The following is a 23,130-nucleotide window of genomic DNA, read 5'->3' as shown; positions in this document are numbered from 1 at the left end:
GAAGGAACGGCTCGTCCACCCACACGCTTGCAACAGTCACCCACCCACCAGGTGTCCCCACAGGCGGCGGAAGTCGGGAAGTCGGGAAGGTGTGCGCAATCCCGGCCGGTATCGAAGAAAGGCCAAGACCCGACGGTCGTAAAGTGAAGCGTCTAAACCGATTCCCGCCCCATCGGAAACGAACAGAAAGCCAGTCGTCAGAAATTAAATAGAGCCCACGAACGCGCACTCCCTGTGGTCGATGGCAGAGCGTGGGAAGCCCATGTCTTCGGCCCCTGGAAACCCAAATGGGGCGTGCACAGCCATTTGACCGTATTTTGACAGTTCAAAGCACGGTGAGGAGCGCGACCCGCCTCTCGACTCACAGCGTACGAAAACCCCAAATGTACATTTCGTATGTATGTACATACAAAAGGTCTTTTGGCGCTATGATGACGCAACTCCCCATCGGAGAGATACGGCGGCTGTCAGATTCCCGTCACAATGACTCCACGAGTGTGGCCCACAAACATTGGCGCTCCACAGAATGGTACAAAGGATCAAAGCAAAGGACCGGTTTCCGCAGTCAAGAAACTTTTCTGGAAAACCCATCCCACATCCCTTCACTGAAACCCATCTCCCTATCACTCAAAAACCCAAACAGGACAGGAAACAAAATAATCCTCCAGCCATGTCTCACCAAGACCCCACCATCGAGCGCTACGGCTTCACCGCCGTCCCCCGCGACCCCGACGTGCTGTTCAAAGACCATCCGACCGCCTCAGGCCCGCATCCCAGACAGGATCCGTTCGAACTCGCGGATTTCCCGATCCCGGAGACGCCGTTGGCCAAGGCTGTGCACGAGTTTGTTCAGGTACCCGTTGATCGGCGGGGGGGGGGGGGGGGCGGGGGAGTCGGTCGCTACTACGAGTACTGAAGTGTCCCCATCTCAACTAAATCACTATCGTCCCGGGTTATCAAAACAGAAAGAGCTAGACCCGCCCACCGTTGCGCACAGCCACCGGGTGTTCTTCTTCGGGCTCGCGCTGGTCCGCACCCATTTCCCGACGTGGCGCCTCGACGCCGAGACGTACTACCTCACGAGCCTGCTCCACGACCTTGGTCTTGCGGCTCGGTTCCTGAGCAGCACCAAGCTGTCGTTTGAGTTCCGCGGGGCGATTGTGGCGCGGGATGCGGTCTTGCAGTTGGGCGGGGACGGCGATGTGGCCGACGCGGCGTGTGAGGCGATCGTGAGGCATCAGGATGTGTTTGTCAAGGGGTGAGTTTGCGTTTCCGAGGCGGGGGAGCTCCCCTTTGTTTGGATTGGCACACTGCTTGCTCAGACGAATATGCTTGATGTGTTTCTAGAGGGAACATCACCACCCTCGGCCAGGTCCTCCAGCTCGCCACCATCCTCGGTAACGTCTTGCCCCACACCCCCGCCCCTGCTCTCACCCACGTGCTCAACTGTGGATTACCCCCCCCCCCCCCCCCATCGCAGACAACGTCGGCACCCTTACCTCCCTCCTGCACCCCAGCTTCATCAGCGCCGTGACAACCGCGTACCCCCGCAAAGGCTGGGGCGAGCATTTCGCCCGCGCGATCGAGACGGAGCTCGCGCTCAAACCGTGGTGCCATTCGACCACGTTCGAGGTGCCCGGGTGGAGGGAGGGCATGCCGAGTCGGTTTGCGGGGCTGGTGAGGGGGAATGAGGCTATGAGGGCTTATGAGTGAATGAGTTGGGGTTGGGGGGGAGAGGGTATGCGGGTGTTGTCTAAACGGCGAAGAGCGAAGGGGGCGGAACAGTGATATGTGTATAGCGCCCGAGATGGGCGGGTAGTGTTGCAAAAGTCCGCCCAGTTCAAGTTTGGGGGAGGCCCATGATGGGTCCTGCGAGATGCACGGCGGGCAGATCTCCGTGGCAATGTATTTGGATCTCTCAGAAAGGAGGGTGGAAGGGTATATCGTCGCTTTTTTTTCCGAGGAGGAGGCACAATATGCCCCACCTTGTTTTGTTTTGGGGGCTGATGAATGGGGGTAGTACGAGTGAAATAAGATTTTTTCTGATGGCCCCCTTTCAGAACGGCCAACGATGTCGACTACTCTTCTGTATCTATCGTTGTGCTTGTGGGGGTTGAGAAGCGCTGCCTGCAGTGACGGGGTCTTTCTTGGGTTGCCGTCATCCGAGTGCGCGGTCTGCGGTACGGGGTGTTCCCTTGGGCCACGAGCAACTACGCGGCCACTACGGAGAGGGAAGCTGACGGGTTTCTCCAGTGCGGTTTCCCATCTGTTTCCATGGCGTGTTGGAAGCTGGATGTGTTTTAAACCGGACCCACGGCGCAGACGGACATCTGGCCGGAGCGTGCGTCATCATCCGTGGGCGGTTGGTTATCATAGACGACAGGGGACAATAGGAATAACAATGGCAATGGGATCATGATGGCAGGGCCCAGTTCCAACCGAGGTCGGGCCTCCGCCATTCCCTCAACCGCTGAACAGAGACTGCACTCTGGGCTGGACTGGCCTCACAGCAAAAGAGAACGCCCCCTGGGTCTCGCTGCTACCCACTCTGACAAACTTGTTGATGCTGTCCTATTCCTTGGCTGGTTCCAACGAAAGAGAGAGAGAGAGAGACAGAGAGAGAGAGGGCTGGGCCCCGTTTATATACAGCACTCAGAAAAATCCATAAAAGAACACTCCTTGCGCCCCAGCGAGATGGCATCCCCGAGCGATAGACCCCTCATCGCCCCCACAACTGGAGCACCCTATCCGCCAGCACCACCTGTCGTCGCACACCACCCTCCTTCCCAGCCCCACCACCACTTGCTGCCCCCACAGCAGTATCAACGACTTTCACCCACACACGCTGCCCGCGCCGACCAGGTGACCCATCCTCACCAAGTTTTCGCGCACTATACTACCATGCACCAGCAGCAACAGCAGCAGGGACAGCAGGGGCATCCCCAGTATCAACAGCAGTCGCAACAACAGTATTCGCCCTCTTACCCTCCACAGCAGGGGGGTGTGCATGTGCAGCCGATGCAGGGATCTTCATACCCACCACAACTAACACAACAGCCGCAACACCCGCACCACCTCCCCCCACCCGCTCAATACTCTTCCGGAGGATACAGTTACCCATCGCATCACCCACAACAACAACAACCAGGACCGACTACCCAACAACATTATCCCCATCGTCAACAACCGCAACATCACCACCAACATCATCAGCAAGCATATCCGGATTATCCTCGCCCAGCATTCCCTTATGATTATCTTTCGGATGGGAGTGGGCAGAGAGTTGGTTCTGGTGGGGAGAGGCAGCCGCCGTATGATCCGATTGAGCGGAGGGCTGGGGGGCACGATACGGTGGGAGAGCCGAGGCCTCCAGCCCACCTCCTTCGCGAATTCCAACCCGGCCGCCAAATCACCATAACTCGCGAAACGATCCGCCCGACCTACGAAGCCTTCATCAAAGCCTTCCACAACGAGCCCACGGACAAATGCAGCGTCGAGGAGCATGTCGTCAAGTTCATGCAACCGCCGAGGAACCAGAAACGCTCGTTTATGCCGTTTGATTTGTTTGAGCTGGTGAAGTTTTATGGCGGGGTTGATAAGGTACAATGTGCTTCATTTGGAGCCCAACGTTAAAAGGGAGATCCGTGCTGATATCCTTTAAACGATGATTTGCAGCTCCGATCATGGTCCGACATAGCCCGCAGCCTCGGCTTCCACCGCCGCGGCACCAACATTGCCGTCCGCATCAAAGACTGGCTCACCTGGCACCACATCGACGCCTACTTCGACTACCTCCTCGGCATCCCAAACAGCTTCTTCATCACCCTCCCCGACTCCCATCCTTCTCATTCAGGCGCATCGCCCTTCCCCAACCCGCGCACCAGGGAGTCTAGGAGATCCAGCGCGCAGAGCGATGAGAGTGGTGGTGGTGGTGGTGGTGGTGGACGCGCGACGAAACGGGCTAGGAGGGGGAGTCTGGAACATTCGAGTGCGATGCGTGTTCGTGAACTCTTGTCCTCCTCCAACGGATCGCCGAGACGCCGGGTGAGCAGACGTCGGTCCTCTACCCGGGAGTCGGCCGACGAGGAGGGCGGAGGGCGGCATGATGGGTATGCGGACACCCATATTCGGGTGACGCCCCGGACGGCGAGTTTGGAGGAGAGTGAGAGTGGGAGTGAGGAGGTGGGGAGGGAGTCGGGGAGGGAGTCGGGGCCGCAGGGGCTTGCCGCGATGGTGTTTAATCAGGTTGTGGAGGGGTTGGAGGGGAGGAAGGAGGGTGGGGGTGGTGGGGAGGGGAGGACGGATGGTGGGGGTGCGGTGCAGCGACTGGGGTCGGTGAGGAGTGAAGGGAGTGCGGATGGGGATGAAGAACAGCAGCATGAGGATACGGCGGCGGGGATGGAGTGGGACCAAGCGGATCCGGCGCGGGAGAAGGGGAAACAGCCGGCGGCTGTTAACGCCGATGATGACGACCGCCATTCAGCACGAATACCACCATCACCGGCACAACGTCACCGCTCCCTCACATCCAACACCATCCACCCACCCTCACCCACGCGCACCGAAACCTCCCCCTCCCGCCTCCCCGGCTCCGACGGCGCCGGCTCGTTCCCTTTCACCGCCTCTGAAACACCACAACCAGCCCCACGATCTAATTCCGACCCCTTCCCCTTCCCGTTACGAACGACTATACCTTTACGGCGGCCCCACCTCGCCGCGGAACTGAACGTCGTGGATGATCAGATGGACGTTGTAGCGCCGGCGAATCCGTTCTTTGACGATTTTGTCGAGTCGGCGCGGCCGGAGTCTGGAGCGAGCTCGACTGCCGGGGCGCCGAGTGAAGGGAGGAAAGAGGTGCCGGCGGTGCCCCAGGAGACGAGCAGCGGGAGCAGTGGGGATTCATCCTTCCCTGCGCCTCCCACCGCCCCAGCCCCCACATCAACAACAACAACAACAACAACAACAGAACCCCACCAGCCCCTACCACCGACCCTCCCACCCCCGCGCAACACCTCGGGCTCATCCATAACAACAGCCGCAACAGAAACAACCGAATCAACGCTCCTCGCCTCCATCAACCCCGACCAACCCTCCCGCAACACCACCGGCGGCACGACCACCACAACCATCTCCACCGTCTCCAACCCCTCCTTCACGCGCCCGCCCAACAACCCGCCGAACAATGCGACATCGCACCCGCCGGTGGTCGACATGCCAACGCTGCAAGCCCAGAACGGTGCGTTGGCGGCGCGGAACGAGTTCCTGGAACGCCGGTGCAGGGAGCTGGCGGGCCTGCTGGGCGAGTGCAATGAGATGGTGCGGCACATGCGCGGCGAGCTGGCGGCGCTGAAGGGCGTGGTGGGACGGGTCAGGGAGCTGAGGGCGTTGTTGGAGGGGTTGTGTGGGGAGTTGGCGGGGGAGGCGGGGTTGGCTGGGTTGTGAGGAGTAGACGGGGATGAGTGGGGATGGGGAGGATCCTGACGAGTTTTTTCTCTTCTGAGGACGATAAATATACCCCCCCCCCCCCCCCCCCCGGTACTCATACCGGTACCGGAAAGGGGATTGGGTTTGTTTCCTCGGCTGGGAATAATTAGAGAGTGAAGGCGGTCTGGTTGCTGTTGCTTCATTCGGTGATGCTCTTGTCAAATACGGGCAGGTGGCTGTGCACCCCATTTGAGTGTGTATGCTAAATGGGTCTGGGTCAGCGTGGTTACCGCCGGTTTGTCGATGGACCCGCGTGGATTCCCATCCGGACCCACGGTGCGCAGATAACCGTCACGCGACTCCTCCGTCCTGTGGCCTGAGTCGCCTGACGGACTGCGGCGGACTGGCTGAGAGAGGGACTGACGGGAAGCGCGCGCGATGGATGGCCCGATGTCCTCCTGCCCACGCACTTTCGCAAGAAGAGCACACCTCGCCCTTGTTCCCCACACCATATCCATATCCCCGCCATGCACGCCCAAGCCGCAGACGCAAGTCGCAGACGAGGAGTCCTTTATATCCCAAGCCCCTCCCGACTCAGTCCGACCCCTCACCCCTCACACCTCGCACTTTCGCACTGCATCCCTAGACAACCCCCGTAGTCGCAGGACTGAATTGAACACATCTCCAGGCGACGCACAGAGCCGGGTATCCGACCTTCCAAGTATCGCAAAACAAACCCTGCGACGAAACCAAATGGGCAGGTCAGACCCACCCCCCCTGCGCGCAACCGACCTCACCCGCTGGCGGCTCCGCAGCGAGGACGGCAGGCAGACGTGGCATTACCTGGAAGATGAGCGCGCGGCGAGCGCGTGGCCGCAGACGCATGCTGATAGGTATTGGCTGGATCTTGATATGGTAGGTTTAGTGGATGGAGGGGTGGTGGGATTGTGCACAAGGGTGGGGCGGGGGGGTTTGAGTTTCGATCGAGGGGGGGTTACGTGAGTTCCCCGAGGAAGGAATGCGATGGACAAAGCGAGGGGCAGGAGGAGTTGGAGTGGGCAAGTGTGAGTTGCTCGAGGGTTCTGCGACCGAGCGACGGTGACGCGCAGGGTTGCTTGGGGTCGGTTCTCCCGCCCAAGTTTCGATATTCCCAGCAGGATGTCCTTGATACGATACTCCGCGCCCGTCCCACATCCCGTAGGAGGGGTCGTTTTCATTCATCGGTCCAGCGCACTCATACTCATTTCGTTTTGGTCCGCCTCCCCCGATAACAGAACGTATCCACCCTCCCCACGGCACGCACCCCTCTCGAGTCCGCGCGCAACGGTCTCACCTTCTTCAGCAAGCTGCAATGCGAGGACGGCCATTTCGCCGGCGCATATGGCGGCCCGCATTTCCTCACCCCCGGATACATCATCGCCATGTATGTCTGCAAGCAGACGATCGACGAACCGTCGCGGATCGAGATGGTGCGGTACCTGTTGAATATGGCGAGTAAGGAGGACGGCGGGTGGGGAATGTACGTATGCTTGTCGTATGTGCGGGGGAGAATGTTAAAAAGGGCCCCCGAACTCACCGTGCCACGTGTCTGATAACCCCCGCCAGCCACACGGAAGGCGTCTCGACCGTCTTTGGCACCACCCTCAACTACGTCGCGTGCCGCCTGCTCGGCGTGGACCGCGACCACCCGGCCATGATCAAAGCGCGCGCCACGCTGCACCGGCTCGGCACCGCTCTCAGCGTGCCCTCGTGGGGCAAGTTCTGGCTGGCCGTGTTGGGCGTGTATGAGTACGAGGGGATGAACCCTGTTCCGCCTGAACTCTGGTATGTGTGATGACACAATGCCCTTTGACCCCCCCCCTCCTCCTCAAACCAACATCTACCTAACCCATCCCCACCCCCCCACTTCAGGCTCCTCCCCTACGCCCTCCCCATCCACCCCGGCCGCTGGTGGATCCACACGCGCATGGTCTACCTCCCCATGTCCTTCATCTACGGCCAACGCCTCCGCGGCGAGATCACACCCCTGCTCGAACAGCTGCGCGAGGAACTGTATGCGCAGCCGTATGCGAGCATTGATTGGGATGCGCAGTGTAATAACATTGCGGAGGCCGAGGTGTTTTATCCGCATACGAGGGTGTTGGATGGGTTGAATGGTGAGTTTCTTCTTTTTTGAGGGAGAAGGGGGCGCCAGGAATGGGCAAGCACGGGTTCTCAACTCTTATCCCTCCCCTGCCAGTGATTTGCAAGCTGTACGAGAAGATCGCCCCGCGCAAAGTGAGGCAGTGGGCGGTTGATGAGGCGTGGAGGCAGCTTGAGATGGAGGATAAGAACACATCTTTTGGGAATCTTGCTTCGGTATGTGACACACACAGGCACGTTTGTGTTCCTGTCAGGGGATCATATCCGCCCCACGATCCGCCCCGGTCTAACATCTCCCTCCATGATTCGCATAGGTCAACAAGCCCATGAACATGCTCTGCACCTACTTCAAACTCGGCCCCACCCACCCCTCCTTCCAGGCCCACCTCTCCCGCTGCGCCGACTACATCTGGCTCTCCCCGCAAGGCATGCACTTCAACGGCACCGACGGGTCCCAGGTCTGGGACACCGCCTTCCTCTGCCAAGCCGCCTGCGAGTCCCAGCTCGCCCTCGAGCCCGCCTTCGAGCCGATGATGCGGCAAGCGTTCAGCTTCCTGGACAGCCAGCAGATCCAGCACAACGTCGACAACCACACCCGCTGTTACCGAGACAAGACGAACGGCGCGTGGCCGTTCAGCCGGCGGATGCAGGGGTACACCGTGTCGGACTGCACAGCGGAGGCGCTCAAGACGCTGCTGTACATGCAGAACAACCTGCCCTACATGTCCTCGTCCTCCTTCCCCAAGATCACCGACACGCGCTTCCGCAACGCCGTCGACATCCTCCTCCCCATGCAGAACGCCGACGGCGGGTTCCCCTCGTACGAGCGGCGGCGGGCCCCAACGCTGCTGGAGAAGATCAACCCCGCCGAGGTCTTCGGCGACATCATGGTCGAGTACAGCTACCCGGAATGCACCACCGCGGTCCTCCTCGGCCTCCAAGCCTTCGCCGCGCACGACGCCCACTACCGCGCCGCCGAGATCACCGCCGCGACCGCACAGGGCGTCGCGTACATCCGCAACACCCAGAACCCGGACGGATCCTGGTTCGGAAGCTGGGCCATCTGCTTCACCTACGCGACCTGGTTCGCCGTCGAGGGTCTCGCCGCCTGCGCGCGCGAGTCCTACCACTCGTCCGCGCGCGTCCGCAACGCATGCGAGTTCCTCGTCGCGAAACAGGAAACGGACGGAGGCTGGGGTGAGACCTACAAGTCCTCCGAGACCGCCGTCTACCACCCCGCCGAGACCAGCCAGGTCGTGCACACCGCCTGGGCCGTGCTGACCCTCCTCGCCGCAAAGTACCCCCTGGGAGCCGCGGGGGGGGAGGTGGTGGAGCGCGGGGTGCGGCTGTTGATGCAGCGGCAGCTGCCGACCGGCGCGTGGGCCCAGGAGGGCATCGAGGGCGTGTTCAATCGCAATGCGATGATTGCGTATCCGAACTATAAGTTCTATTTCCCGGTCTGGGCCCTGGGGAGGTATGCTAATGCCGTGAAGGAGCAGCAGGCGGAGGGGAAGAGGATCGAAGGGGTGCAGAGTGTGGAGGTGGGGTTGGAGGGGTTGAGACGGAGGAAGCCGGTTTTGGTGGATCGTTGAATGTGGTGGCCGTTCGAGCATAACGTAGATAGTAATGAACTTCCCCTTAAATATCTCCCTTAAATATCTCTCTCTTCCCTAATTCCCCGATTTCGCACCGTTTGTTGTTTTTTGATCATTGATTATGCATATACAAAAAAAAAAAGGCACATTGCGACAACAACGAAACACTGATGGGGAGAGGAAGGGTGGGACGGGATAGGGACAGACCATGACGAAATCTAGCCCTAGTATTTCATACAAGAAGTGGGATGAACACCTACGGGGTTGGAGGTTGAGATACATGCTCGCTAGCATCAGAAGGGGTATGCGGAATGTTGGGGTGAGATAATGCAGAAGTCCTGTGGGGTGATGCGTGTAATTTCGCCGTTCCACCATCCGCCATCAATCCGAAACACATCCCAAGGGGGGTGGGGACCCGGCGGGCGCATGTGTTTGTACACGTAATGAATCGAAGTGTACTTTGAGCTGTATCGTTTGCGTTCTCGTTCTCGCCCGTCCGGTAAAAGCGCCTCATCGTGATCGCCCCATCGTGTCCCTTCCTTTTTCCTCCGCCGCCGCTCGCCATTTCTCCCCCCGGGTTGTCTCCAACCATTTCTGCCCTAACCCGAACTCGACGTTGGTCCGTGTTGACGACACGGCAATCGCATAGGTATTCCATCACAAACTTCGCACGACGTCCGATCCCGATCCCGCCTCCCACACTGCCCATTCCTACTCTCGCTTCTCCAATCCCCCCTTTCCCCGCGTCCCGCTTCCGGTTCCATTCCGCCCGCCCTAATTCAGCCAAGACTCCTCGACAGTCTCCCTAACCCGCTTATTGTAATCCTTCTTATTCTCTTGGAACAACCGCGCGGCTTCGGCGTTGGCGGGGCTGTTGGGGTTCGGGTCGTGCAGAAGCGATTGGATCGATGTGAGGATGGCTGCTACGTCGTATGTTGGTGACCTGCATTTGCGAACGAGGGAGATTTCACAGTTAGTGAACGGGTTTACGTACTGGAATGTCTCAACTAAGGAATGCGGTCGCTGGGGGCGGTGGGCAGTGGGCGGAGCTCGCTTCGCTCGCAAAGGGTCCAATGCTCGTTGAAACTCGCGTGTAAATATGGAGATTGCGCCTTTGGCGTAAGGAACTCGCTTCGCTCGCACTCACTGCGTTCGTCCTCCCTCCACCAGCCGCTCGCTTGGCTCGCGTGAGGAATCGGCCTCAGGTCGCTCTCGCTTTCGCTCGGGCTCTTACACAAATCAGGCTCGCTACCGCTCGCCGCCGTCGCTCCCTCTACTCACCACCTATTCTGCAGTATATCCAAACACAAATCCCCATTCGCATAAACATTCGGATGAAACATCTTGCTAATAAACTTCACATGCGGCGGCTTCGTCGGGTAACTCTCATCAAACGTCAACGCCAACTTAAACGTGCCGTCCTCGAACGGGGTCTCCTCGGGCCCGAAAATCACGGCGTTCCAGAGAAGCACGTTGTCGGGACAAGGGGCGCCTGAGACGCCTTCTGGGGGGTCGGTTTGGAGCCGCTTGAAGTCGCGCATGAGGCGGCGTTTGGAGGGGGTGGACATCTTGTGGGCGGGTGGGGGTGGTGGGACGTTCGGGGTGGTAGGCTACGTTAAGGGCTCTTTTATGGGATGTGTGGTTCTGACAATTGACAGCACCCCTGCGTGGGAAAATCGATCGACCCCGGTGCTCTATGCTTTCTTCCAATTGAGCGCTAAAATTGTTAGCGGATAAAAACTATCGGTTTGGAAGAGGTCGCCCGGTGTGAAGGGAAAGGTTTGGTCCCTGCTTCGCCTGGGCTTTTAGTTGCGAGTGAGTGTGGCTCGAGGGCCGAGGTGGCGTGCCGGTGGGTTGGCGCTGGAGGGGTGGCGACTTATGCGGGATGAAAGGAGGATCTTCCCAGCCCTGATAGTTGGAAAGTGGCGCGAGTAGGAGGGGAACCTATGAACACTTTGAGATGGGGTGGTTGAGCGTTGCTGGCTGTGCGTGATGGGCGGTAGGACTGCTTGTCCTTGGCAAACGGGACTGTTTGAGTTGCGAAGTACTAGAGTCTAGGGAGTCGAGGCTCAGCAGCAGGCAGGGTGCGGCCAAGTCATCCTGCAAGCCATCCAGCCCACGCATTCCATTACTAACCGCGATATGGGCCCCCCCGACTTCAACAGGTCCCGTCAGCAGGGTTTGATTCCCAACTTTCCGCATCCACACGCAGACCACATCCAAGTAATCCTCCTTCCTTCTCGTTCCCATGCATAATGCAATGCTGATTACCAAAACAATTCATCAACTCAACTCATACCACCCACCAAAGCATAGGAGAATGGTTTCGGCGTTTGGCGACATTCATAAACAATACATATCTCATGAGCCCCTCCCCCCTTCCGACCCTTCCATCCATAGCATTCCACAAGTTCTAGGTGGTCCCACATCTCTCCGACTCTTGAAGTTCCTAGTCCTGTCGTGGACGGGATCTGCTAAAGTATGGTGAATCGCATCCCTCCAGTGTCACACCGGGAGCAGACGGCATCGTCCGGATCTGTGCCCGTCGATATGCGAGAAAGCCCTCACCCTCGCCGGGAACAAACAAGTTTTCACGCACATTGACAATCTTACAGAAAGCCAAGATCAAACACTTTCATTGCGAAATAAACAACGGGTTTATCTACGTACATTCGGAAAGGTTGCGTCGCCGGCGAAGTTTTGCGCTTTGCCGCGGAGCTCGTTCGGTTATGCCTCGACATGGCTACTCTTGGTTGAGGTGCTGGTTGGAGGGGTCGGATGAAACGTGCGCTCGTCGTTGTTTGCTGTTGGCAAAGTGGGCGAGGACGTGCGACGGTCTTTTGACACCGCTAGGTGAGCGTTCCCGTAGTTGATGACTTGGGCATTCGCTTCCCTCGCCTCCATCCCCTTTGCCGAGAGCGTCCAGCGGTGGGGGACATTACGCGCGACGGCGAGAACGTATCGAGGTTGGGCGATCGAGCTACCCCACAGCGGACGCCGAAACGCTGGGAGCGACGGGTGCGGGTCTTGTCCATGGACGGCTGGAACGATCAAGGCATCAGGGAATCCGGCGCCGGCACTGTCAACCATGAACGTCTCTGCCCTGATGGCGGCCATCACCCGGGGCCGACGGGGTTCAACACGTACTGTACATGTAGAGCACGAACGACGAGTCCCTTCCACAGCGCGCGATCAATCGAAGGCGGGCACTGCAAGGCTTTCTTGCTCGGAGTGCCCGGTTCCGAATATTCCACAACGAACATTCGATCAACCTATTCGAGCAGCTTACGTCATCCACAAGCAACATCGACGGCATAGCGGTCCCCCAAGGCAAGCCTGGCCTTGTCTTCGCCTTGGGATTTGAGGCGCTCGACAGTCGACTGTCTGAATCCTACCCGCATAGTTCACACCCTTCCCCGCCGGCCCTACATATACAATCATTCGCGGCCGGTCATTCGCGACTTTCCCGGCCCACCGCGCTGGACTGTACTTGCGGAACGCACAGCTGGATGTAAACAACGATCCCGCGGGGAGGGGGGGGGGGGGGGGGGCCGCGAGGGGATGTAAGAAGTTTTACGCGAATGGAGCCCTGCAAAGCCAGAGAGATAGCTCCAGCTCCGATTGGTGTGCAGAACGGGGCCGGGAATGGGGTGTCCGGCCGCGGTGAAGAGGGGATGGGGGGCGGTGTACTGTATAACTATACTCCTGTGCCCAAACACTTTAAGCTCTACATGCAAACCAGGGTTGGTGTGGATAGGAGCCAGCCAGACCATTGCCGCATGACTTTTGGGTTTCATTGACAAGCAGGCGGCCCCCAGGCGCATAGTCCAATGCCCGCAAATTGCAGCACCGCCAGGTGTGAAAAAAAAAACGCAAGTTATATATGATACAAACACACCCCCACACAAGGAGAAAGGAGGGAGCGCGCAAAAGAACAAGACAGGTTCAGTCCGTATCATCCCCCCGCTCTGCCCTCATTTCCCGTTTCCCCGTTCCTCCTATATGTTCAATCGAGACGAGAAAGGGGTTCACAAGCCAGCATCGCACCGCTTGCCCCATTCCCCCCCCCCCCCCCCCCCCCCTCCTTCAATAACTAACCCCCCCTCACATCACCCCCCCCCCCCCCCCCCCTCACATAACAGAGGCGATCCCCACATCCCCCCACCATCTACACCTCCGCAGCCAACCCACACGCCCCCAAACTCTCCACAAACTCCACATTCGGAAACCTCTCCCCAATCACCGCCGCCGCCAGAGCCGCAGCCTCAACCTTCGCATCAAACAGATCCGCCTCGTCTTCCGTATCACTCACAGCAGGGAGATGGATCATGTCCCCATGGCTATGACTCTGACTATTATGATGACGCGACGGGTGCATGTGGAAGAGATCGGTGGCCTCACTCGAAAGGGGCAGGTGTTCGGCGGAACAGACGGAGTTGAGGTCGAACGTGAGTGTGGGCGTGCGGGAGAGGACGACGCCTGCTGAGGAGGGGCGGCGGGACATCGGGGCTGAGCCGGCCGGGGTGGGGATGGCGTGGGAGGCTAGTGGGGATGTGCCGGTTATTCCATTCGTCGAGGGTGTCGGCAACAGTGGGGTGTGCCGTAACCCGGAGGCTGAAGCGCTGGTGAGACCGCCGGGTGCGCTGGATGTGCGGCCGGAGAGGGATGCGCCGCCGGAGAGGATTGGCCAGGTTGGTTTTCCGGGAGAGGTGGAGAGGGAGGGGAAGCGGTTGTGTCCGGATTTTGCGGTGTTGAAAAGGTGGGATTGGGGGGGTGAGGATGCCTCGCTGTCGGATGCGGCCACGACCTTTTTCTTCACTCTCACGATACGTTGCACGAACGGTGCCAGTTTGGTGATGACGTCGTCGTTGCTCTCGACGTGCACCGAGGGCTCGATGTGTCGGACGATGTGGCCTTTGCCTTCTTCTGTTGAGCAGAAGACGACGCGGCGCGGGTCGAGGCCGAGGTTGTAGAGGTTGGAGGATAGGAGGAGGGAGCGGACTTGGGCTTCTTCTTCGTCGGAGGTGACGACCATGATGAGGTGGATTTGGTTGCGCGGGTTTGAGACGAGGCTGGTGAGGAAGGGGAGGGCGGATTCGCGGAAGGCGTAGATGGGTGTGGTGGGGTCTGGTGATGGGTTCCATACCACGATCTGAGGGTTGAAAAGGACGTAAGTCAGTGAACATGGTTCTCTCCTATCCAACACCCCTACACAAACAATCAGATTCCTACATTCTTCATCGAGATCGTCATAACCCTCTGCCCCTTCCACGTCTTCTTTGCCACCGCCGCCGATGCCGCCAAAGCCTCTGCCGCACCCCTCACAAACCGCTCCCCAACTCCCTCAACACTCCCACCCGCACCGCCAGATGACGGCTTCCGCCGCGCAGCCCAGATATAATATGCGCTGCCGAGCAGCGATGCGATGGCTATTGCTGCGCTGGCGCGGGCCCAGGCGTGTGATGTTGACCGGCGGGTTGCTGGAGATTGCATGGTGTCTGGTCTATGTGAAGGCGTCTTCCGTTTCGATGCCAGTCGGGGTTTCTCTCTCGGATTCTGCTCGTTGGTGATGCCCCTAGCAACAGTGTTGGGTATTACGTCCAAGATTCTCTGTGGTCTGTGGTATATATATCTCTCCGGGCGAAGCTGGAACGCTCTAGGGTTTATGGTCCAACACTCAAGCGGAGTGCGTCGGCGCAATTCACCACTCGTGTTCGTGTGAAGTTGAACTATCAGTTCAGGGGGAGAAAACGAAGACGAAGCACACAGTATTGTAAGTCAACGTGTCTTTCAGCGTTCAAGGTTGTGAGAACCACCACCCTGCTATCGGCATCCCTGAGCGGAGTGCCCTGCCTGCCCATTCCCCAGAATGGCACGGGCCGATGGGGCGAGAATGCACGCACTCTTTTCCCAAGGGTCCGCTCGATATTAATATCACTCTGCGCAGGGCGTCAGCGTGCTAGCGTGTGACGGGCACGAGTGGTGGGAACACCAAGCATATGCCTGAAGCTGGGGCCTAAGCCGGGAGGGCGCACGAAGTCCACTCACACACACTCACCTTTCTTGTTGGGGAACGGATGGCTCTTTCTTTTCAAAACCGGTTATGAGAGCGAGCGAGGGAGCGAGCGAGAGAGAGAGAGAGGGGAGAGAGAGGGCGCACGCATCCACGGAATCGTCGTAGCCAGCTGTCCGCCGTGGGTGGTGGGGCCTTCCCTGGTCCGTCCTGTGCGAGACGAGAGAACATGGGACGATGATCTGCCACGCCCTCTCATCATCTCTCTCTCTCTCGGTCTCTCTCTCGTCCGGCCCCTCGCTCGAGTCGCGGCTCGCGGCGGCCCCCACCTGACAATGGCTCTCGGCAGGGGGTGGGGAGACCGGTTCTTGGCGCCCTTGGGTCCGGTTCGCCGGTTTTCACATGTCAACCCCCCACAACCGCATGTTGATGATCGGTTATTACACGTTAAACAAACGCGTCAGGAAGCTTTCCTGGGCTCCTGTCTTTCACATGAGGGTTTGACAACGAACGGCGTCAGCCAGAACTTGTGTAATAAGTGACTTCATCATCAGCAAGGGAAATTTACCGACATGCGCATGCATGCGACGACCAGAGGCTTACCGCAGTGGGACATGGCTCTGGCTTCTGGGGCATCGGTTTGGGTGATATCGGCGATCCAGATGGGTATCGACGCCTGTGCAAGTGTTCTCTCAGCTCTGCATGTGAAAACCCGAACCGGCCTGCAAATTCACGTCCCGTGGTAGGCTGATCATCGCTGATGAGGCTGATGCGCCTGCTCGCGGCTGTCGTCGAAGTTTGGCTCGAGAGAGATTGACATCGGATAGCTTCATCGCGACCGTTCGACCAGAAAGGATGGCCAGCAACGTCTTACCCCCCGGCTGTCGACGAGCTGTTCCATGTTGCAGCGTGCACTGGACAATTGACAATCGAGCTCCGGATTTGGACATGTCCGAGTGCACCGAGACAAAGTCCGAGCTCCATGCCATTTCGACCAGAGAGGAACGCGTTGGGGGCATGTGAAGAGCCGTCCACAAACCTGACTTTCTGGCGCATGCATCACCTGGCGCATGCATCACCTGGCGCATGCGTCCTTCACCACCGCCCATGGGACCATGCGAGGATTGGCAGGAGCTGATGATGATTGAGCCCTGCCTTCAAAATTCACATGGGATTTGCACGTGCGTGGGCGAAGCGAGCAAGGGAGGAGAGACAACAGATGACAACAGATGCATCGGCTTTAGTCTCGCCGCTGTCTAAGCTTTTGCGAGCTGCTGCTGCCGTTTTCGCGTGGTTGGCAAATGAGTGATGCCGACATCTCGACGGCATCCCGGACATCTGCCCAAGCCAGCCCAACGCTTTACACGTACGGTTGCATCAATGGAGGTAAACACATTGCCAAATAAACCCACCATGTCCGTCACGTGCCCCAATAAATCGACCAAGGCTTTTCACTGACATCACAACCGCATGTGAAATCGCAAGTCACGCGCGGCCTCCATCGCCGATCCCTCCATCCTCATGTCACACCACAAGGACTTACAGAAATAAGGCCATCCAAGCCCCTCCCGCGCGTTCGGCTTCTTATCTCGCGTAACACCGAAGGGGCCAGAAAGCTTATCTCTGGGCGGTCCCGAGGGCCGACCGTCCGGTGCGGGGAAAGGTTGGAGGTGGTTCGGCCGTGGGTCGGACCCTATATCGAGATGGTGGAGCAGTTAACTGATGTGTGAAACTCGGACAGTGCCAAGTCAATTTGGGAGGACGGGATGCAGAAGGGGATCCGCTGTCTGGATGAGAGCGAGAGCGTTGAGAGCCCGGGGATAGCGCCGAGCGGGCGTAGAACGGACATGCATGCAGGATTCATCACCCCGTCGTCCGTCGTGGAGGCTGGGTCATCGTTGCGATGAATCGCAGCCATGCACGCTCCTGGCAGTGCTGGGGCGAAGTGGTCCCTCGTTCGCGTTCAGCAAGGCCCAACAACGCGCTGCCAGAAAAGTAATTTGCCCTGAATTCGGAAGAATCCCCACAAAGTGACAAAACTGACACGTCTCTGTGTGGGGGGGGGAACGACAATAGGCAGCGCACGGCACACGTGGGGTCGGTGACATGTGGCATTCTACATACGTTCATCGCATGAGGACCGCCCCCCGAGGGGACCCCACATTGGGGTGTGTGCGTTATGGTAGATACTGTGGGAACCGGGGCAGTGGGTGGGCCGTGGGTAGCGGAGCGTGTTACTCCGACATTTCATAATAACCGCATTGTGTTATCATCATCCACCTCATCATCATCATCATCGGCGTCTCAATTTACCCCATCCCTCCCTCCCTCCCTCCCTCCCTCCCTCCCCACACACACACGAGTTCCCTCGGTACTTATTACTGTAAGAGTATACGAGAAAACATGACAAACGCCCCCGTTCCCCGTTGCGCGCGCGCGTGCTGAAGAGAAGGAAATAATTGGGCGATGGGCGTCCGATTAAGAGGGCCCTAATAGGAAAAGTTTATGGACAGTAGAGGGGCGATGGATGTCATGGAATGGATGGATGTGATTGTGATTGTGATTGTCCGTTTCTCTGGTTGCCCCCCCCCGAAGGAATTGTAACCATACTCGGCCATACTCGGCTGCCCCACCACCACGCAACTAAGCAACTGCCTCTCGCTCCTTTCCCTGAACTGCTGAGAAACTCCTCATACTCTCACCCACCCTCTCACCCTCGCCCTCACTCACGCTACTCCACTGTTCCACCTCCGTCGTCTCAAATATCCCGCTCGGCTTGGGAACCTACGTCGTCGCCACACTTCGCTTCTCGGCCATTCCCCCCCATTCCGAACACCACGCTCCTGAACACCTCGCCACTCACTTACGGACACGCATTCTCCCTACGAAAAAGAACGACACCCCCAGCATTCCGTCGTGCCTCACCTTCCGGCAACGCCACCTTGCAGTCAAGCCTTTTCAACTGGTGAGTCCCACCTCTTTTTGTCGCGATACCTTCGCTCAAAGCTCCTTCTTCGCGAAGCCTTGGACGTGTTTTCTTCTATTCTAAAAAGCCTTTCTCCCACCCCCACCTGCTCTTCTGCGCAGATAGCGATCTGTTGATATCTACCTTATCCATAGTCGGATGTACTGGTACCGCTGCGATAACTATCCGACAGTAGTCACCCTCAACAAGCCCGTCCAACTGCCTGGCAGCTTGCTCACTCCAAAGGAATACGCCTTTGATAACTATTTCAGCGCAGATATAGAATTACTGAATAACAGGTCATTGAACCTACTCCGTCCGGAGATTCCAGTGGAGCCCGCGGTCGCTCCCCGTATTGAAAAGCTGCGTCGAATCTTCAAAACGGGTTCTCCAGTCGCAACAACAGCAGCAGGGCAGCAGCACCAGCAGCAGGAAGAGCATCCTTCTGCTCTTGCCCCTAGTGCAGAGGACTCTGTAGCGCAGGACGGGGCGGGGCATGAGATGAGCAAGCATCACTTTGGGGGAGGAATTCAAACCGCTACACCACCACCGCACCCCCGGCCGCAATCCCCACGCCCCCCAAGATCTCCAGCGCCTGCATCCCCCGGACATGATTCTCAGGGCTTGAAGAGTCCCATCTCTGCTTCTAACCTCTCTGCTAGTCTGGCTGCCGCCGCAGCTGCGTATACCTGTAAACAGCAGCAACAGCAGCAGCAGGCACAACGGCAGCCATCTCAGCAACCACAGTATGGACATGCTCCGCAATCTGCTAACGTGGTGCCGGGAGGCTATTCAGTGACTTCGCCAACCCGCGATAGATACTCTTCCCGAGGCTCCCCACATGCCGCACCGAAAGCGTATGGGGGCAATGGCTCTTCTCACACCTATCGGTCTAACAACGACTACTTTGGGCAGAAATTTACCACAAACCCGCACGCACCTCACCCCTACTCGCTCGCATCCGCCCAACCATACTCTACCCCATCCCCCTTACTCAAGGCGTACTCAACCCCAGTCAGCATGCCAGTGCAGATACCCACTGGCGGAACCCACTCCCAGCGCGACCTCCTCTCTTCCAGCACATCCACCCCTTCCTCCGACGAATACACGGGATCTGCGACCGAAATGGACAAACTCAGCAGAGCGTTCAGCTGTAACGCCCGGATGCGGGATGAGCAGATTGGCATCAAGCGGCCACGGCACAGTCTCTCGGTCAACATCGTCCGGCGGCGAGGCAACTCCCTCGACAGCTCGCCCGTCACCAGCGGATCCTACTCATCCTTGAACCAATCCCCCGCCGTCTCCTTCCTGGCCGGTCTTGCAGACAGCTCGGTTCGTCGCGAGGCACCGCCGGGCGACTACACCGAAGGCGACCAAGTCGGCGACTTTATCCTCGGCCACCAGATCGGCACGGGCGCCTTCTCCCGCGTCTACGAAGCCGACGTGATCGACGGCCCGCACAAAATGCTCGGTAAAGTCGCCGTCAAGATCGTCATCAAAGACCCCGCCCACATCGAAGCCGAACAGGACCTCCAACGCCTCATCAACCACGAAACAACCATCTGGGCACGGTTACGGCACCCCCACATCCTCGAGATGCTGGAACTCATGGACGCCGACGACGCCGTGTTTGTCGTATCCGAACTCGCAGGCGCGGGGAATCTGCTCGACATGATCAAACGCCACGGCCGCTTACCCGAACACTACGCGTGCAAGATCTTTGGCCAGGTCGCGTCTGCGCTCAGATACCTCCACGAAGAGATCCAGGTCGTGCACCGCGACGTCAAATGCGAGAATATCCTCCTGGACGACGAAGGAAACGCCAAGCTGGCCGATTTCGGACTCTCGGCGGAAATGACACCTGAACATCGCGGCGGCGACCCCCTCCACGGCGGGCCCCCCACCACCACAACCAATAAACCCAACGAACCAGTCTACCTTATGGGCTCCCTGCACTACTGCTCCCCCGAAGAGCTCCGCCAAACCACCCTCTGCTCCCCCGCCGCCGACATGTGGTCCCTCGGCTGCGTGCTCTACGCCATGCTCACGGGGACACTACCCTTCAACGACGGGTTTGCGCCCCGCTTGCAGATGATGATCATGAACGGAAAGTGGGATGAAGCCAAGTTGGACAAAGTCGGCGTCAGCGAGGCCGGGAAGAGCGTCGTCAGGGGCCTGTTGAGGGTCAAGGTGGCCGAGAGGTGGGGGATGGGTGAGTTGTGGAAGAGTGAGTGGCTCATGGCGCCGTCCGAGTGATGCTTTCCTATCCTATCCCCATGCGCGCTTTTTCGCATCCCTTATTCGTTTTGGAAACGGGGGGCCCGGGGGGGGGGGGGGGGGAGGGGGAGGCGGGGAGTCGGTTTTTTTCTTTCTTTTCCTTGCATGTAGTTTTAGATACGTGGGGGAGATGAACCCCCATAGCATCTCTGTCTATCCATTATATCCACCCGTTTTTTTTTGTCCCCGGAAAAAACAATCACACTCTCACCATCCCCCTAAACGTTGTTTTACAACACAACTGGTTTTCCTTCGGGGTGCCTCTTGTTTTTTTTGTTTTGTTGGATAGATGAGGCGCCGTTTAAGGATGAGGGAATATATGTGCATTGGAGGGGATTCAGAGAACGGGCGGTTGAATGTGGGTTTGGGGGGCTGCGGGTGAGGCTGCGGGGCTGGTTGATGTCACTGCATCGATGGGGACTTTTTGTCCGAGTAAAACGCGTGATGACCCCAAAGCAAGAGCACACCAAACGCGTTTTGGCCGGGGGCCACCGCGCGTTCCAAAAGCGACATCTGCTCTTTTGAAACGCCCGGGGGATGGGACGACGACGATATTGGGGGTGGGCGGGTTGGAGAAGAGGGATGTCAAGAAGAGGGATGTGACGAAGGGGAGTTGTGAATGTTGGAACGGGTCGGGGTTGCGGAGGCGAGGGGAGGAGATAAAGAGTCCATGCGAAACCAAGGGGATAACAGCAAAACCCCCCCGGCTCCAAGCCGTTGGGGTCAAAGGACATGATGGCGAGCAGTCAGTCGCACCGCATGAAAAACGGGCATTGGGAGAGAATTCTCTCTATACGAATCGCTACCCTACCCTACATTCCCAGCTCCTACAAAGCTAAAGTGCTAACTATACCGAGGCCCATCAATGATCCCACCTTCGGCCCCCTCAACCCCCGGCCCCGGCCCTCCTCCCCCTCGCCAGATTCTCCCTATAAGCATCCTGCACAGGCCCCGACACAGCCCCCCGCGTTCCCGGCCTTGATCCCCCCGCGCTAGCCGTTCTCGGACTCGCGCGCGCAGAGCTTGGACGGCGTGGCGGTGCGAGCGGGTTTGCGTGGGGTGTTGGTGGTTGCGGGGTCAATGTGTAGTGGGGTTGTTGGTGGTGGAGCCGGGCGGCGGAGGACGGGCGGGAGGTGGTTGGGCGGGCTTGTTGCTGCTGCTGCTGCTGCTGCTGTTGGTGTTGTGGTTGTGGAGAGGCCCAACTCGGATCCTCGTCCGGTTGTTGGTCTTGTGGTTGTTTTCGGCGGGTGGCTTGGGGCCCATTCACATCAGTTTCATACGTTACGACCTCGAGGGGGGGAGCAGGATGATCACTTCCAGGCATTTACCTACCTTTCACAGCCGCATCCGTATCCCGCACCGTCCTCGTCGACGCCGCAGCGGCCATGTATCGATCCCGCTGCTTTTTTAGATGCCGTTCTGCGAGGTTTATGAACACTAGCGAAGGGGTTCCGAAAGGGCGAAGTAGTCAGCGCTGGCCCAGTTCTTTTTTTCACACCGAAAATCAAAGGAAGACCCCCCCCCCCACCCCCCCGCGCCGTAACTCACTCTCTTCAACATTAATCCAATCCTTCACCGACACCCTATACAACGGCACCTTCATGCTCCTCGCAAGCCCTTCCGCGTCCTTCCTATTCTCAAAATAAACCACCCACATCGTCAGTCCCCACAGCCCCACACCCCGCATCCCACGAAATCCCCCCGAAAAGACCAAAACTTACGCTTCCACCCCACCACTCACATTACTCAGATCGATCTTGTTCTGCACGAGCACGACGGTCGGCGGCGATGTGAGCGAGGAGGAGGTGATTTTGGAGTGCCAGGAGTGGATCGTCGAGAGGGAGGTGGGGTCGTCGGTGGAGAAGGTTATTGCGACTGCGTCGGTGTCTGTGGGTGGTGGGGGGGATGAACGGCGAGGGGGGGGGGGGGGGGGGGTGAGAGTGGGTATACGGTACGGTGAACAGAAGCGACAAATGAACTGTGGGGACGTACCGTTGTAGTACTGCTGCGTTACTGCGTCGAACTCTTCTTGCCCTGTATAGTAATGGGGGGTCCAGATGATGTCGGTGGATGTGATGACGGAGAGCATTAGTCAGCGGGAAGAAGACGTGACTTGTCGATCGAGCCGGAACAACCCGAGGCGCAAAACTCCCGGCATCTTCTTCCCTTCGCCCGTCCCCTCCGAGCCCACCGAGCCCGCCCCCATCTTCCATCTCAATACCATCCTTCATCATAATCCATCCCCCTGTCCCCCCCCTCATATCGCCACTCACCAGCCGTATCCCACAACATCAACACCACTTCGCCAAACCCCGGCACCTCCACCTCCTTCTCGAGGTACTCGACCCCGATCGTCTTCTTGTAGTTGGCGTTGTACGCCCCGCGGCAGAATCGGCGGATCATCGATGATTTGCCAACGCTGCCTGTGCGGGGTTATCATTTCGTTGTGTGTGGGGTGTTTGGGTGTGTGTGCGATGAGATGAGGGTGATTGTGAGAGAGGATGGTCGTTAATGCCCCAAGGGGGTTAACGAGAACATAAGGATGGTTTTGAGGCTCCCTTTTTTTACCGTTTCCAACAACGAGGATCTTGATCGTCGGGAGGACTTCTTCGGCGGCGAGAAAGTCGTCGGCCATTTTGCGCTGCCTGATCCACACTTGGAACAACGGAGATAAAACTCGCGAAGGATGTAGACACTGTTTTTTTTTCTTCCGT

At 58.5% G+C, this 23,130-nt stretch overlaps 9 protein-coding genes across 9 annotated transcripts; 6 read left to right on the top strand and 3 right to left on the bottom strand.

The window, feature by feature from the left end:
• Positions 1-670: 670 nt before the first annotated feature.
• On the top strand, positions 671-1,713 carry EV422DRAFT_496796 (uncharacterized protein; the record flags this gene model as incomplete). The annotated part of the gene is made up of 4 exons (XM_053067903.1): positions 671-853; positions 966-1,258; positions 1,348-1,397; positions 1,481-1,713. The coding sequence occupies 4 exons, from the start codon at positions 671-673 to the stop codon at positions 1,711-1,713; spliced, it is 759 nt and encodes a 252-aa protein (XP_052925145.1).
• Positions 1,714-2,295: 582 nt separating this feature from the next.
• Positions 2,296-3,741, top strand: EV422DRAFT_69718 (uncharacterized protein). The gene has a single exon (XM_053074320.1). It carries the CDS (start codon positions 2,416-2,418, stop codon positions 3,631-3,633), a length of 1,218 nt encoding a protein of 405 aa, XP_052925144.1. The 5' UTR covers positions 2,296-2,415; the 3' UTR covers positions 3,634-3,741.
• A 546-nt stretch (positions 3,742-4,287) lies between these two features.
• On the top strand, positions 4,288-5,534 carry EV422DRAFT_530841 (uncharacterized protein). Its single transcript, XM_053070429.1, has one exon. It carries the CDS (start codon positions 4,399-4,401, stop codon positions 5,440-5,442), a length of 1,044 nt encoding a protein of 347 aa, XP_052925143.1. The 5' UTR covers positions 4,288-4,398; the 3' UTR covers positions 5,443-5,534.
• Positions 5,535-5,878: 344 nt separating this feature from the next.
• Positions 5,879-9,260, top strand: EV422DRAFT_530840 (terpenoid cyclases/protein prenyltransferase alpha-alpha toroid). Its single transcript, XM_053070428.1, has 6 exons — positions 5,879-6,339; positions 6,699-6,943; positions 7,030-7,248; positions 7,336-7,580; positions 7,664-7,782; positions 7,881-9,260. The coding sequence occupies exons 1-6, from the start codon at positions 6,178-6,180 to the stop codon at positions 9,156-9,158; spliced, it is 2,268 nt and encodes a 755-aa protein (XP_052925142.1). The 5' UTR covers positions 5,879-6,177; the 3' UTR covers positions 9,159-9,260.
• Positions 9,261-9,557: 297 nt separating this feature from the next.
• Positions 9,558-10,917, bottom strand: EV422DRAFT_69702 (ubiquitin-conjugating enzyme/RWD-like protein). The gene is made up of 2 exons (XM_053074319.1): positions 10,443-10,917; positions 9,558-10,104 (listed from the first exon to the last, which is right to left on the bottom strand). The coding sequence occupies exons 1-2, from the start codon at positions 10,727-10,729 to the stop codon at positions 9,936-9,938; spliced, it is 456 nt and encodes a 151-aa protein (XP_052925141.1). The 5' UTR covers positions 10,730-10,917; the 3' UTR covers positions 9,558-9,935.
• A 924-nt stretch (positions 10,918-11,841) lies between these two features.
• EV422DRAFT_69695 (uncharacterized protein) lies at positions 11,842-12,562 on the top strand. The gene has a single exon (XM_053074318.1). The coding sequence runs from the start codon at positions 12,034-12,036 to the stop codon at positions 12,523-12,525; it is 492 nt and encodes a 163-aa protein (XP_052925140.1). The 5' UTR covers positions 11,842-12,033; the 3' UTR covers positions 12,526-12,562.
• Positions 12,563-13,303: 741 nt separating this feature from the next.
• EV422DRAFT_69684 (uncharacterized protein) lies at positions 13,304-14,829 on the bottom strand. Its single transcript, XM_053074317.1, has 2 exons — positions 14,394-14,829; positions 13,304-14,313 (listed from the first exon to the last, which is right to left on the bottom strand). Exons 1-2 carry the CDS (start codon positions 14,652-14,654, stop codon positions 13,330-13,332), a joined length of 1,245 nt encoding a protein of 414 aa, XP_052925139.1. The 5' UTR covers positions 14,655-14,829; the 3' UTR covers positions 13,304-13,329.
• A 3,811-nt stretch (positions 14,830-18,640) lies between these two features.
• Positions 18,641-20,395, top strand: EV422DRAFT_567844 (kinase-like domain-containing protein; the record flags this gene model as incomplete). Its single annotated transcript, XM_053072582.1, has 1 exon — positions 18,641-20,395. The coding sequence occupies one exon, from the start codon at positions 18,641-18,643 to the stop codon at positions 20,393-20,395; it is 1,755 nt and encodes a 584-aa protein (XP_052925138.1).
• A 1,345-nt stretch (positions 20,396-21,740) lies between these two features.
• EV422DRAFT_506663 (Gdp-bound Rab23 Gtpase crystallized in P2(1)2(1)2(1) space group) lies at positions 21,741-23,051 on the bottom strand (the record flags this gene model as incomplete). Its single annotated transcript, XM_053068582.1, has 6 exons — positions 21,741-21,853; positions 21,965-22,047; positions 22,138-22,303; positions 22,409-22,450; positions 22,690-22,839; positions 22,985-23,051. 6 exons carry the CDS (start codon positions 23,049-23,051, stop codon positions 21,741-21,743), a joined length of 621 nt encoding a protein of 206 aa, XP_052925137.1.
• Positions 23,052-23,130: the final 79 nt, after the last annotated feature.

The sequence above is a fragment of the Fimicolochytrium jonesii genome (genome assembly GCF_025526975.1).
Source record: "Fimicolochytrium jonesii strain JEL569 chromosome Unknown EV422scaffold_13, whole genome shotgun sequence".
Taxonomy (NCBI): Eukaryota; Fungi; Chytridiomycota; class Chytridiomycetes; order Spizellomycetales; family Powellomycetaceae; genus Fimicolochytrium; species Fimicolochytrium jonesii.
The sequence above is the reverse complement of the archived record's forward strand: the minus strand, read 5'-3'. Positions and strand labels throughout refer to the sequence as shown.

Bases quoted from the DNA above. Each gene is read 5' to 3' on its own strand.
- EV422DRAFT_69695 (XM_053074318.1), top strand. From the start codon at position 12,034: ATGACTTGGGCATTCGCTTCCCTCGCCTCCATCCCCTTTGCCGAGAGC.
- EV422DRAFT_530840 (XM_053070428.1), top strand. From the start codon at position 6,178: ATGGGCAGGTCAGACCCACCCCCCCTGCGCGCAACCGACCTCACCCGC. The intron at 6,944-7,029 runs GTACGTATGCTT...AACCCCCGCCAG, and splicing joins GAGGACGGCGGGTGGGGAAT to CCACACGGAAGGCGTCTCGA. The intron at 7,783-7,880 runs GTATGTGACACA...TGATTCGCATAG, and splicing joins CTTTTGGGAATCTTGCTTCG to GTCAACAAGCCCATGAACAT.
- EV422DRAFT_69684 (XM_053074317.1), bottom strand. From the start codon at position 14,654: ATGCAATCTCCAGCAACCCGCCGGTCAACATCACACGCCTGGGCCCGC. The intron at 14,314-14,393 runs GTAGGAATCTGA...TTCAACCCTCAG, and splicing joins TGACGATCTCGATGAAGAAT to ATCGTGGTATGGAACCCATC.
- EV422DRAFT_69702 (XM_053074319.1), bottom strand. From the start codon at position 10,729: ATGTCCACCCCCTCCAAACGCCGCCTCATGCGCGACTTCAAGCGGCTC. The intron at 10,105-10,442 runs GTGAGTAGAGGG...TCGCAAATGCAG, and splicing joins GATATACTGCAGAATAGGTG to GTCACCAACATACGACGTAG.
- EV422DRAFT_530841 (XM_053070429.1), top strand. From the start codon at position 4,399: ATGGAGTGGGACCAAGCGGATCCGGCGCGGGAGAAGGGGAAACAGCCG.
- EV422DRAFT_69718 (XM_053074320.1), top strand. From the start codon at position 2,416: ATGATGGCAGGGCCCAGTTCCAACCGAGGTCGGGCCTCCGCCATTCCC.